This window comes from Euwallacea fornicatus, chromosome 27 (genome assembly GCF_040115645.1).
Source record: "Euwallacea fornicatus isolate EFF26 chromosome 27, ASM4011564v1, whole genome shotgun sequence".
In the NCBI taxonomy this organism is placed as follows: Eukaryota; Metazoa; Arthropoda; class Insecta; order Coleoptera; family Curculionidae; genus Euwallacea; species Euwallacea fornicatus.
The window spans coordinates 1308262-1320199 of NC_089567.1; the positions used below are offsets into that span (position 1 = coordinate 1308262).

General features: G+C 34.1%; 1 protein-coding gene across 3 annotated transcripts; it reads left to right on the plus strand.

Annotated features, from left to right (window-relative positions):
• The first annotated feature begins 651 nt into the window (after nucleotides 1-651).
• Nucleotides 652-11875, plus strand: LOC136347233 (uncharacterized). Of its 3 annotated transcripts, XM_066297021.1 has the most exons (7): nucleotides 671-761; nucleotides 825-918; nucleotides 1001-1187; nucleotides 1239-1484; nucleotides 6232-6409; nucleotides 6462-6615; nucleotides 6853-11875. In XM_066297021.1, the coding sequence occupies exons 1-7, from the start codon at nucleotides 741-743 to the stop codon at nucleotides 7095-7097; spliced, it is 1125 nt and encodes a 374-aa protein (XP_066153118.1). In that variant the 5' UTR covers nucleotides 671-740; the 3' UTR covers nucleotides 7098-11875. The 3 variants fall into 3 exon arrangements, with proteins under 3 accessions (XP_066153116.1, XP_066153118.1, XP_066153119.1); XM_066297019.1 differs by having other exon boundaries at nucleotides 652-918; XM_066297022.1 differs by lacking the exon at nucleotides 671-761 and having other exon boundaries at nucleotides 803-918; nucleotides 964-1187.
• The last annotated feature ends 63 nt before the right edge of the window (nucleotides 11876-11938 follow it).

Here is an 11938-nt window from a genome sequence, read left to right on the forward strand (position 1 = left end):
ATGAAAAGAAGCTTAACATATTCTGAAATAAGTTGCTTAAAATCTGCCCAATTTTACAACTAAACAAATGTGTTATTTTAATTTTTTATCTTTTTATTATTACTAAAGAACCATTTTAACTTGAACACTTCACAAATGTATTGTTTAGTAATGGCAAAAAATTAAGTCTAAAGGCAATGATATACATTGAATAAATTACAGTTGAATCCAGTAGTTATGTCTATTTGCCGTCAAAAACGTTCAGTTAACTTAAACGACTTTCCTGATGTGTCTGTGAGAAAATATGGAAAAATTAAAACACTGTATGGAAATCTAAGTGACCATAAAGATAATTTAAATTTCCAGTAATTTTTTTTCTTAAATATCTTACAAATATTATGTTATCTTGATTTTTTCAGAAAAATAATCTGCGAATTATTGTATCTAGAGTGGAATACTGCTAAGTGAACCATTTAAGAATTACTTTTATTTTTATTTATTTTTATTATCAGTTAAAATTAATTCTGTCAATATAATTTTCCGTAGTAACAGTTTCGTAGAAGAGACAAGTTCTCTTTTCCCAAACAAAAATACCTCTATATACTTAAAATGCCAAAAGGAATACGTCCCTGCGGTATCTTTTCCCTGTATTGATCTCCCTCATTTCATCCCTTTTTGAACACAAGCGCAATGGATTCCTGTTGCATCAAATTCCGCCCGCGTGAGCCACAATAGTTAAAATAGAGAAAATAAACACGCACATGCTAAACTCTCAATTCTCGGTAGTAATTAATAAAAGTGATGTAAAAATACTTCATCATTGTCACATCGGGTTCTTATTACAGGTAAAATTTACATATACGGGTAAGCCTAAAGTGGTGAGTGCTCGTGATGAGTCGCAGCTCAAGATAAAATGTAGTAAAAGTAACAACACATATGGTAAGATCATTTATTGAAGAAATGTCATCAGTCGACAATCCCCAGAGTGCTCCAAGCTCAGGAGAAACGCCTAATTTGATAGCTCCTCAAACGCCGGTATTGAGTGTCGCTTGCCGCATTCTGAGGTCACCAAGTCACGAGAGTGTCACCACTGACCTTTCGTTATTTTCCGTGAGTTCTGTGGATTCCACCGGAGGACGGCGTTTGTTAAATTTTTCCAAGTATGATAGAGGTCATAGTCCCAACCCTGATAGCAGGTGCCAAAATAGGTAAGTTGATATTGAAAGGTCAAGTATCATTCGGAAATGTGCGGGTTTTAGACCTGCCGATATACCAGAGATTTTATGGTTTGAAGAGGAAACTGAGCTAATTCGCAGTTGCGCCGCCCTATCGTCCGCAGTAGGGCTGCAAAAGAGTTTCAGTACTAGCGACATAAGTCAGCTACCATCTCCCGATGAAGGGCCTACTTTACAAGGCCTTCGGAACGCTGTCTCAGATTTGGCTTTGAACTCTTTACAACGAAATGGGTTTTTGTTAGAACATGCTAGACTGGATCATACCTCTCGGTATGTTTCAATTTTTATTTTGACACCCTTATACAGTTTCACCGGCAAGTTACATGAAACCCCTTCGGTCGTGTTCAATTATTTTATCATATGTAATATAACACAAGTGCGTTCATAATTATCAATGAATTTTGGAGCAATGTGCATGGATGCACTTTGACATGAGAAAAGCTCGAGTGCATTGTGCACGTGAGCTTTGTTCAAAAATTATTTGGAAATTTCGATGCACATATTATATTCGGAGAATTTTATTAACCAAATTCAACGCATGTTATGAGTCCTTTGTTGAATATTTAGCACATAAAGGTTGCCAAAGTTTATCCCATTAAAAGATGCCAACACAATACCATTGCTCTCAGCGTCTGGTGCTTAACATTTACTTTATGGTGCAGAGCAGGGGCCCTAAAAGATTTTAAAGATACGGCCGCACATGAATATATAAAACTATGGGCGGGCGGGATATAAAGTTTTATGCGACAATAATATGAATAAAATGACTGAATTTTTTTATTATTTGTGAAGATATATAGAAAATTATCAAACCAAAAATACAGATAGATACAAGTAAACACAAATGTTTAATATGATTGATGTGCTTGTTTTGCAGATCTTTCAGTTATTTATTTATATTTGGCGCTGGTTCAGAGGCACCAATGTTCAAAGAATTTTTTTCAAATGACTATTAGTCAATTTTCAACGTTTTTTCGATATCATATGTATATATACAAGGTGTTTCCTAACTACGTGTAAAAAATTTAAAGGCGTAATCCTCGACTGATTTTAAGTTAAAAATGTCTAATAAACATATGTCCGCAAATGCCTTGTTTCCCAGATACAGGGTGTTGAAATGTGACAAGAAAAAAAGATTTTATTTCCAAAATGACTCAATTTGGATATTTGAATTTTAGAAAAGACAATTCCGGGGGTTCCGAGGTTTTCTTCAATACGTCTTAAGATTTCTTCCTCCACTTCTGGTGTTCGACGTGTTATTGGCTTTTCTCCTCCTGGAGTTTTCATAAGAGATCCTGTATCACAAAGACGTTGAAAGAGGTTTTTAAAGGTTTGGTGGTTGGGAGCTTGGTGGTTTGGAAACCTTTCCATGTAAATGCGCCTCGCTGCCAAACACTTACCATCAGCAAGGCCGTAAACAAAAACCATATTGGCCATTTCTTGATTAGTGTAATTAGGCATTTGAAAAATTTTCAAAACTGAGGTATAATCTGATTTTTGGGACACAGAACTAAATTCTTTCATTTTAGAGAGTAAAACACCAAAATAACACTGACTATCTTGTTTATAGTAGTGGAAGTAGCAAAAAAACTAACAATAAACAAGTTAGTAAATACCACTAAACCTTTAGAAACCTTTAAAACCTTTTTCAACGTCTTTCAGTCAACACCCTGTATATTGGAAACAAGGCATTTGCGGACATACGTTTATTAGACATTTTTAACTCAAAATCAGTCGAGGATTACGCCTTCAAATTTTTTACACGTAGTTAGGAAACACCCTGTATATTTCAAACTGAAAAAATTTGTTCATAGACGTAAGTTGCTCCAAAAATAGAAATAATTCTTATTGCTTAATTTTTCATATTGCTATAATTACTTTTTAAGGATAAAAAATAAAACCGAATTAAATTTGCCTTTTTATACAAAGAATCCAGAATATCGTCAAACTGCAAATCTATCAGTTTTAATTGCACATTCACGTCAACTTCGTCGGGATCTACCTCAAATGGATTTTGAAACAAAATAAATTTTTTTCCATGTGTATGAAAACTCCGAACGGCACATGTAGCTCGTTTTCTCACATAACGATTTTTTGAATGCAACTTAGAGCTAAAAATGTAAATTTCTTTCGCACAATTTTTCCGTAAATTTCCGCAAGACTGAAAATGCGAGAAACTCTTTTGTTGCAACTGTTTTTTGAAAAAATTTTTTTTTTTAAATAATTTAGCACGTTCACTCTCCCACATCACATATATAGGGTGTCACTTGAAAACTGCCCATCCTTATTATCTCAAAACGGGATAGACTTGTCAGCAATCACGGGAACACGTCGATATTGTTGTCAAAGAGAACACCTTTTACGTAGAATTCGTTGCGCCTTTTTCAACCCTGTACATCCCACGGCCACTCTCTCAAATATCTTAAATGGTAAAGGGGTTAAGTAATATATCATTTTAAACGGTTTTTTATTCTCTATATTTTGGTACCTCAGATGGTACGTTTGACTGTTGTGTCGTCAAGCGCTTTTGATCATTCTAAATTCATATTTCCCATTAGTGTTGTGATAGCTTTTGAACGAAGAGTTCTTTAATTCAAATATGTCTTACGATTGGGAAAGCCTATAGTCGATACGATACCGATATGGTACCAGCAACGGACGTGGCATCGGAGCGTTGTAAAAGAACTTCACAAAAGGGGAATAAATGCAGTCTTGGAATTACATTAAAGTTACAAACGTTTTGAGGAAAAGTTGCGAAAGCTCGTTATGGCGAGGTTTAAGGGATTGTAACACTTCTGAGAGATTTTTACTCGGAATATATTTGTTTTTTTTTCTTTAATTTCGTTTCAAAAACACGATTTCAATCCGCAAAATTTAATTAAACTCATTCCTTGCGTACAAAATACAAATTACTATACAGAGTTGTTCACTCGGCCCGTTCATTAAAAGTTTACTAGGAACTAAAAGTGATAGGAGTTTTAAAATTTGAAATTAAAATAATTTCGACGTATACATATTTTTAATATTTACGACTTCATGTCCCTCCTGGTATAGCCCGAAATAGCTATTAACTGCTTATTTTAAATGGGAATCCCAGTATATTATTTAATTTATAGTTTCTGCGTAATATTTCGCACACATTTTCTATATAATATCTTTTACTTAGCCCTTCATATTTCGAGGAATGTCATTACATAGTTTTAAGTTTACACTTTTGATATTTATATATGTCTTAGTATTATACAGGATGTCTAAAATTAAGCTCCTAATATTTGCATTTTTGACGTTCAAAAATTCAATTTTTTAAAATGAATTACTATAAAAAGTTGCTACATTCCCAGTAGTTTCCTAGATATTTAGAAATATATGAAAATGGCCCGCAAATTCAGTCCCTGGTATTTCGTAAACCGTTTTTGACAAAAAAAGTCTAAATTACAAAGTTTCCCAACTTTTTACTCTCTACAAAACGACATATCGAACATTATTATACAGATTTTAATAACTAAGTAATCGTTACCAACTTCATTGTTTTAAATACGGACCTGGAATTTTTATTTCATATTTCGAAAGAGCTTTTTATTCCTGACAGACCCACGTATAATTTGTTTATATTTATTGACGTTTCAACCTCGGATAATATTTTTTATTTACCTTTTTAAAGTACACACATACTAGGTCAATATGGTAAACGATTTTGTAACAAGTTTGATATTTACGTGTTAAATAAAGTTGTTTTTTGACTCATTTTAGTCTATTATCATTTATTTTCAAGCTGAATCCATAAATATAAAAAGCTATAAAAATAAAACAAGTTAATTTCAATAATGCTATTCAGTAAGGAATAAAAAAATGGATTTGTTAGTTGTATATTTTTGAAGTTTTCGTAATGCCAAAAATATTTTGGAATAACATCAGAACTTATTTCCAGAGGGATAATCTCCCACATCAAAAATGTTCGCGAAATTGGAAAGAAACTTACGCGAGTACGGTTCTTTTTCTAAACCAAGAAAAGGTAAATAAAAAATGATCTGATGATGGACTATTTAGGTCGAAACGTTAATAAATGTAATAAATTATACGTGGATCTGTCAGAAATAAAAAGCGCTTTGGGGACATTAAACAGATATTCCAGGCCCATGTTTGAAATAATAAAGTTGATAAAGATTACTTAGTTATTGAAAACTGCACATTTACGTTCGATATGTCGTTTTGTAATGAGTAAAAAGTTGTAAAACTTTGTAATTCAAACTCTTTTCAGTTAGAAACGGTTTACGTAACACAAGGGATTGAAATTTTGAGCCATTTTCATATTTTTCTGGATATCTAGGAAACCACTGAAAATGTGGCAACCTCATCGCAGTTTCCTTAACCAGCCGCACAAGGGGTCACGTTTGTCTAATTTAACCGAAGTTGCAACTCTCATCGTTTCGGAGATGGCAACGGAAGGCACACAAAAAAAACACCCTGTATATATGTAACGTATGTCCATCGCGTTGCAGGAGGTTCAGAAATGTGACAATCAAAGAAAATGACATTTATACGTTTTCGGAGGTCTCATTTAGTTAAAGTTTATTGAAGGGAGAAGAGAAGAAAACATGATAAATGCGTATTTTCAGGATTATAGAAAGAAATATCTTTAAAGAATATATCTCTCTCATGTTTTAGTGCATGTTTGGTATTTTAAATGCTACATAGAACTGTAAAATAACATGTTTTCTCAAGGACGGTCCATTATATCGTTATCAACCAAGAGTTTATTTTTTGAACCACAGTGTATAGAAAAAAGCTTATTGTGCCTTCATCATCTAAGATGTGAGAAAGTTACGATATTCTCTTAAATTTCTCGGTCTCAATACGAACTAAACAAAGTAAATGTATTGAAAAGGTGCCGTGTTAACAGTTCTAGTTAGGGTTCAAGAGATTATTGATTATTAATTAAGATCCAGTACCAGTAGAGCTTTAGGGGGGTGCCAGAATCAAAATGAAAGTCCTGTATAAAAATGAAAGTATTATCTAGGTCTTGCTCGACATGGGTAGCAGTAGGAGATATTGCGTCAACATCTCAGTTGCCGTCCCCTCATGGAGGTCAATCGTCCACCAATACTACTGCCACGTCGACACAGCAACCTCCAGCCAGTACGCCGCCACCTCCAGCTTTCACAGCCGCAGACTTCATTCGATCGGTTAACAAAAAGGTTTTTTTTCGGTTAATTTTCATCTTCAGCTTTACAGTAAAATTTATCTTAGGTCCGGCAAAATTATATACGAAGAAGACTTCTTACAACTTACAAAGCTATAGAACGATTATCCCAAAGCGAATTTAATTTGGATAGATTGGAAGTAGCTCCGGCAACTGCTCAAGCTAGTATAGATCCATGTTCTCAAAGTGTCATTACTCCAGGTAGGAGATTTATGCATATTCAAATGTCTAGCTAGTCGTTGTTATAACAGAAAGTGGATCGATTCCACAAGTTTTTATTAGTATGATATGTACCGGGTGTTTCATGTTAGCGTACTTTGAGCAAGGTGTCTTGTCGGAACTTGATTGTTCGAACTCCGTCTAGTGTCTTTCATGCAACTGTAGTTGCACGTGGAAAAGCATCATTTTTTGTACTTCATAGGAAAATGACTGTTTTAGGGCCTACAAGACTGACAGTGCCAGGTTCAAGCCCGACGCCAAGCAAAAGCCCAACCACATCGAGTAGTACGAATGCGGCGATGCTCAGGGCAGCCAAATCAAGGGCCGGGAAGAACTTGCCCTTAACTATACGGGACGTGGAAAGGGAACGAGGCAAACCTTTATCCAAATACGAGAGGAATATGATGATTTTTAATTGGCTTCATACTTTGGACGACACAGCCTTCGTGGAGGGGATACAGTAAAGTAATTTGTAAATGGAACAGGTATTAATGTCAATGTTGATTAATTTAGAAGCTGTGCAAAGAAAGGGTTGTAGCAATTTCTCGGGGGATTATTTTCATAGGAAATTATATTGAGCAGTGTGATTGCTTGTACTCTAATGACTTTCGTATATATAGCTGCTATAATATCGTATTTATGAATTATTATAATTATTATTGATGGGTATATTGTTTCAGAGACACTTAGTAAATCTAACGAATCGATTAGACTGCCTCATTAACTACAACTACCAATTACCGTTTGAAGCTCTAATTTTTCTTCATTTAGGTTGTTTTCATTGTTCCTAACACTGAAATATTAATTATCGATTTGACGTGCAGGGTTGGCTTTTTTAGACGCAGATGAGAATTACACTAAATCTAGAAGAGTTACGAAATAACGTTTGATAGAGCACTTTAAAGTGTGTACGGAATCCACAAAAGCTCTTATTTCCATTAACAATGCCGGGAGAGTGAGATGTGAGAATCAGGGGTAGGCAACAGATCAATGCCAATCCGCGGGAACTATCCCCCACATTACCGGCTATTGCATTTGTGAGATGACAGAATCATCTTTTTATTTCCAAATGGATATCCTGTTTAAAGTTAACATCTCAGCTTACCCTCATTTATCAGAAGCATCATTCCGGGAAACTATGTCGGCATAGGCAGGAAAAGTAGTTTCGAAAAATTGCCTGGTTGCGTTCGTTTCCTACGGGCTGCGCGCGCAAAGAATAAGGAAATAAGCGTATTTCCCACGGGTTTGAATTGGTACCAACAGCAACGAAACAAAACACAGAACTATCAACTGCTGGCGAACATTTTTGTAACTTTCGAATCGAACTTTGAAGTTTAACAAATTAATTCGTTTTATTTTTCGCAAATTGTTGTAGTTGTAGGAAAAATATTGTATAAAACTTGTACAAAATCATCATTTCCTTCTTATTGCCATTTCGCCGTGTAATATATTATTTTCTCCCTGCGTGTGGTGAAATGGCTTTGCCGCATGCATTTGCGAGTTGAAAATAGCACTTTACTGCTATGAGGAGGAAAACAATTAATCGCTCGCAAATTCAAGTGCCAAGTCTTAGTGCCAGAAATCTTCGTGGGTATCGTCAAGCCATATGTCAACTCTATTGACATGCATGCGTACGTGTGCGAGTGGAGTTTTCACTAGACTAAAGTTTAATTGAAAAGTTGCATGCACATACGCTTGTAGGAAAAATATTGCCCTTAACACGTGCGAAGTATTTTCACAGCATTCGACTGCTTACTGAACAACGTGAAGTAAAGGAACTGTATTCAGCGTGCTGTCAAGTGTCACTTTTCGCACTTGTTAAGTAAGTAGCTACGTTCTATTTCAAAATCCAAATGACAGGTTTTCCGCACTGTTACGTTAAAATGTCAGACCTGTACCGAAATGAGGCTCGTTTTGAGTTCGTTTACTTTTTGGTGTTGGCGGTGTAAGGCGTCTCAATTGCGAACCTCATCAATGTAATCTCGAAAAACGTAAGAGACACGATCTACTTTCAGTAGATGCAAAAAGTTGCATATTCAAGAGTAGTCAAATTTCAGTTTTAAAAATTTTGGAAATAATCGCATTTTCCCCCGGAATTCTTCAGATAAAACTGCAATTTGTGTTTTTTGGTAGTTATTTGTTCTTTGTAATAATTTTGCTTGAGAATGAATATGTTCATTGAAAACATTTTGCGCATAAAATATTTTAACAATAACGCGTTTTGACCAGTTTAAATGACGGCAGAGTAGACGTCCTGGACCTTTAAATACGAATAAAGTTGGATCTCAAGAATCTCTCACTCTTTCCGAGATTACAATGGCAAGCGTCGAATTTCGGGCACCCTGTATATACTGTCAAATTAAATATTGTAAATCTCTTCCTTACAAACCGTAGACACAAACAATATTAAATCTGCCGAATTTACTGATTTTATAACAGTAATACTTTGATAATTAATAATGTTTTCCCCTCAAACCTCGAAGAACTGTTTTAGCGAATTAAATGATTTATTTGTATATTATATATTATTGTTTATATGATATATATCGTTCTTATAGTCTGCACGATCGTAGTTGGCAGATACTCCTTGGTTCTTATTTCTTGTTTTCTCGTTTTTCCTTGAACTTCCAATTTCGAGTTTCCTACTTTTTCAAAGAACATCCAAAATAGGATAAATCATTGAGTCACCTTGTATATTGCATCCTTAAATATAACGTGAGTCATGATACTGTCACTCGGGGTCCCCATTCCATCAATCGTTTAAAAATATAGGTATCATGGGCCTGATCTGCGATACTGAACTAAGACTCATCAAGATCATCAAGTGCAATTTCAACATTTTTTTTTTACGTTAATGTAATATCCATACGTGGGAATTACTATGCTTGCAAATCGTGGTATTTACTGCTTGTAATAGATGTTGCATACATATGTAAGTAGGTAGCATCTGAAGAGGTCTAATTCCTAAGTAAACTCAATGATCCGCTCTCTTCTTCTGAGTAATTTGATAATAAATATCTTCCTTCTTTGAACTGCAGAGTGTTGAATTCATAACTGCGATGGACATAGTACGAAATAATCTTCCAAATTTATTTTTTTAAGAACTGTTGATCGCTCCTTTCGCTTTTCACAACTCAAACCATTCTCGTTCAGATACTTCTTGTGGTTTTTTCATGTCCTTAATATTTCCTGTATGCAATTTTTTTCTTAAATGTATTACCACAACTATTGTAAAATCGATGATTTTTCAATCCAAACAAGTGATAAACCGTCCTTTGGCATTTTCTAAGACGCACTGCGGAACGTTTTTGAAAAGTTTAATTGGCGAAAAGGTGTGTTGGGAAGTAATTACCCTTTTTAGGCCCTTTGCCTTAAAATGGATCCTGAAGGAGTACGTATAGTAATCTAATTCTCAGTTCTCCAACTTCAAAAAATCACGTTGCCATTTCCACTACGGGTGTTATTTATTCGAGATATAAATACCTAAGTTTTACAGGGGCTGGCAGTTAAGTCCATGAAAGGTACCACTTGTCTATTATGTCTATATATCTATATATGTATGTACTACGTTAGTATTGTTTTGAAAAACAATATTTTTTATTTGTTATAATTTGTAAAAAGAACTGTTACATAATACAAACATGTTACATAAAGAAACAATCAAATTTTTATTTCGAAAACGTGCAAAAATTAGGTAGAAAGTCTATAAAGAATCTGAAAAACAATTTTTTGAAATTTATTTTTCTATCTCAATACAAACTTATAACTGATATAATGGTTATTGATGTAATAATTATGTAATGTAAGGTTTTATGAGACGAATCGGTTTAGGGCCGAGCGAGCTTGGAGGTGAGTCAATAAACGGTTGGCTTGAAGTACATACGTGTTACATATCACGTTTTATGTTCAATTTCACGTTAGTTTGCTAGTAATTTAACTCTTAAGGCAAAATTAAAATACCTCACAAATACTTCAATCACCCGTTGAAAGCAACTTGTGTCCGCCAGTTAATTTCCAGTCATTGCCAGTATCACAAAAAGTAAATATTTCACCTGGTTTTTTCTGTTAGGATTATAAATTTACCTGTTTTGCTTTCATCCATGTATCTTTTTCATTTATCAACCCATGAATGCAGAAAAATATCACAAAGAGCTCTTCAGAATTAAAGCGGACATAAAATTAAATATGCTAGAAAAGAACAAAGAAAGTCACTTGTGTCGAAACTTTTTTTGATAATTTTTTTGAATTTTGATGGACTTTTCTCATAAATGACACCATAGTCCCAATTATTTCTTTTAGGTTTACTTGTTCAGTCACTGGCAACTATGCCTGGAAGGCATTTTCACAAAACCGAATAATGACGTGTCTTCATTTCAACGTTTCCACAGACATTATTCTCTTGGTAAAGTTGCCAGGGCTTAGTAGAATTACTGTGAAAGTAACCCTGAGTTTAAATTTTTTGAGTAAATATCTTTTCCGAAACATTTGAAATGTTTTGAAGCTTAAAAACACGAATTTCTCCACATCTTCGCCACTTTCCCCTTGGTCCCACAAATGTGTCATGCAATCCATCATTCAATCAATTGGAATGTTCGGTTTTTTTTTTGTTTTTGCAATTTGGACCATAATTAAGATTTTGGTAAAGTTTCTGGCAATCGCAACCAGAAACAGGTAAGAGAGAAAAACACCATGAGCCAAAACTAGATTAGTACTTTTTAGATAACAATTTTTTAATGCCTTTGCAGTATTGTCTAACTGTATTTTAATTTATTTAACATTTCTATTACATCTGTGTGCTTCGAACTATACCGAAGTAGGTATCTTTAATCCTGCATAACAGTTTTAATTTCAATATTATTTGTATGGAATGAATTTTAGAGCCGACTCTAAAATAAATACTCTAATTGGAAAAAGGTATTTTTATTAACTATCAAGGTGAAAAACTGGTGGCAAGCCGATTTTTGTTATAACTTCAGGCAAATTTGATGGAAAAAAGGTGTTTTCACTTCTGTAACTATTCTAAGTATAAGTATGTTATGTATGTTATCTTTCCTTGGAGTTATTGATTTATCGCCCATTTAATGGTAACTACTGTCCAATTATTGTTGAAGTTAACATGGCACTAACGTTGTTATTTTGATTATACAACTGGTAAGAAAATGTCCATTTATTTAATGATATAACAAATTATAGATAATTTGTTAAACAATGTTGAACCTACTTATAAACAATTCATATCTTTTCAATGTTTTCATTCTTACCCTTCCTCTTGTCCGTAAGTTTCCGTGTACTTGAACGTAAAATA

Bases quoted from the DNA above. Each gene is read 5' to 3' on its own strand.
- LOC136347233 (XM_066297019.1), top strand. From the start codon at position 741: ATGCTAAACTCTCAATTCTCGGTAGTAATTAATAAAAGTGATGTAAAA. The intron at 1,188-1,238 runs GTAAGTTGATAT...TGCGGGTTTTAG, and splicing joins GATAGCAGGTGCCAAAATAG to ACCTGCCGATATACCAGAGA. The intron at 6,410-6,461 runs GTTTTTTTTCGG...AATTTATCTTAG, and splicing joins TTCGATCGGTTAACAAAAAG to GTCCGGCAAAATTATATACG.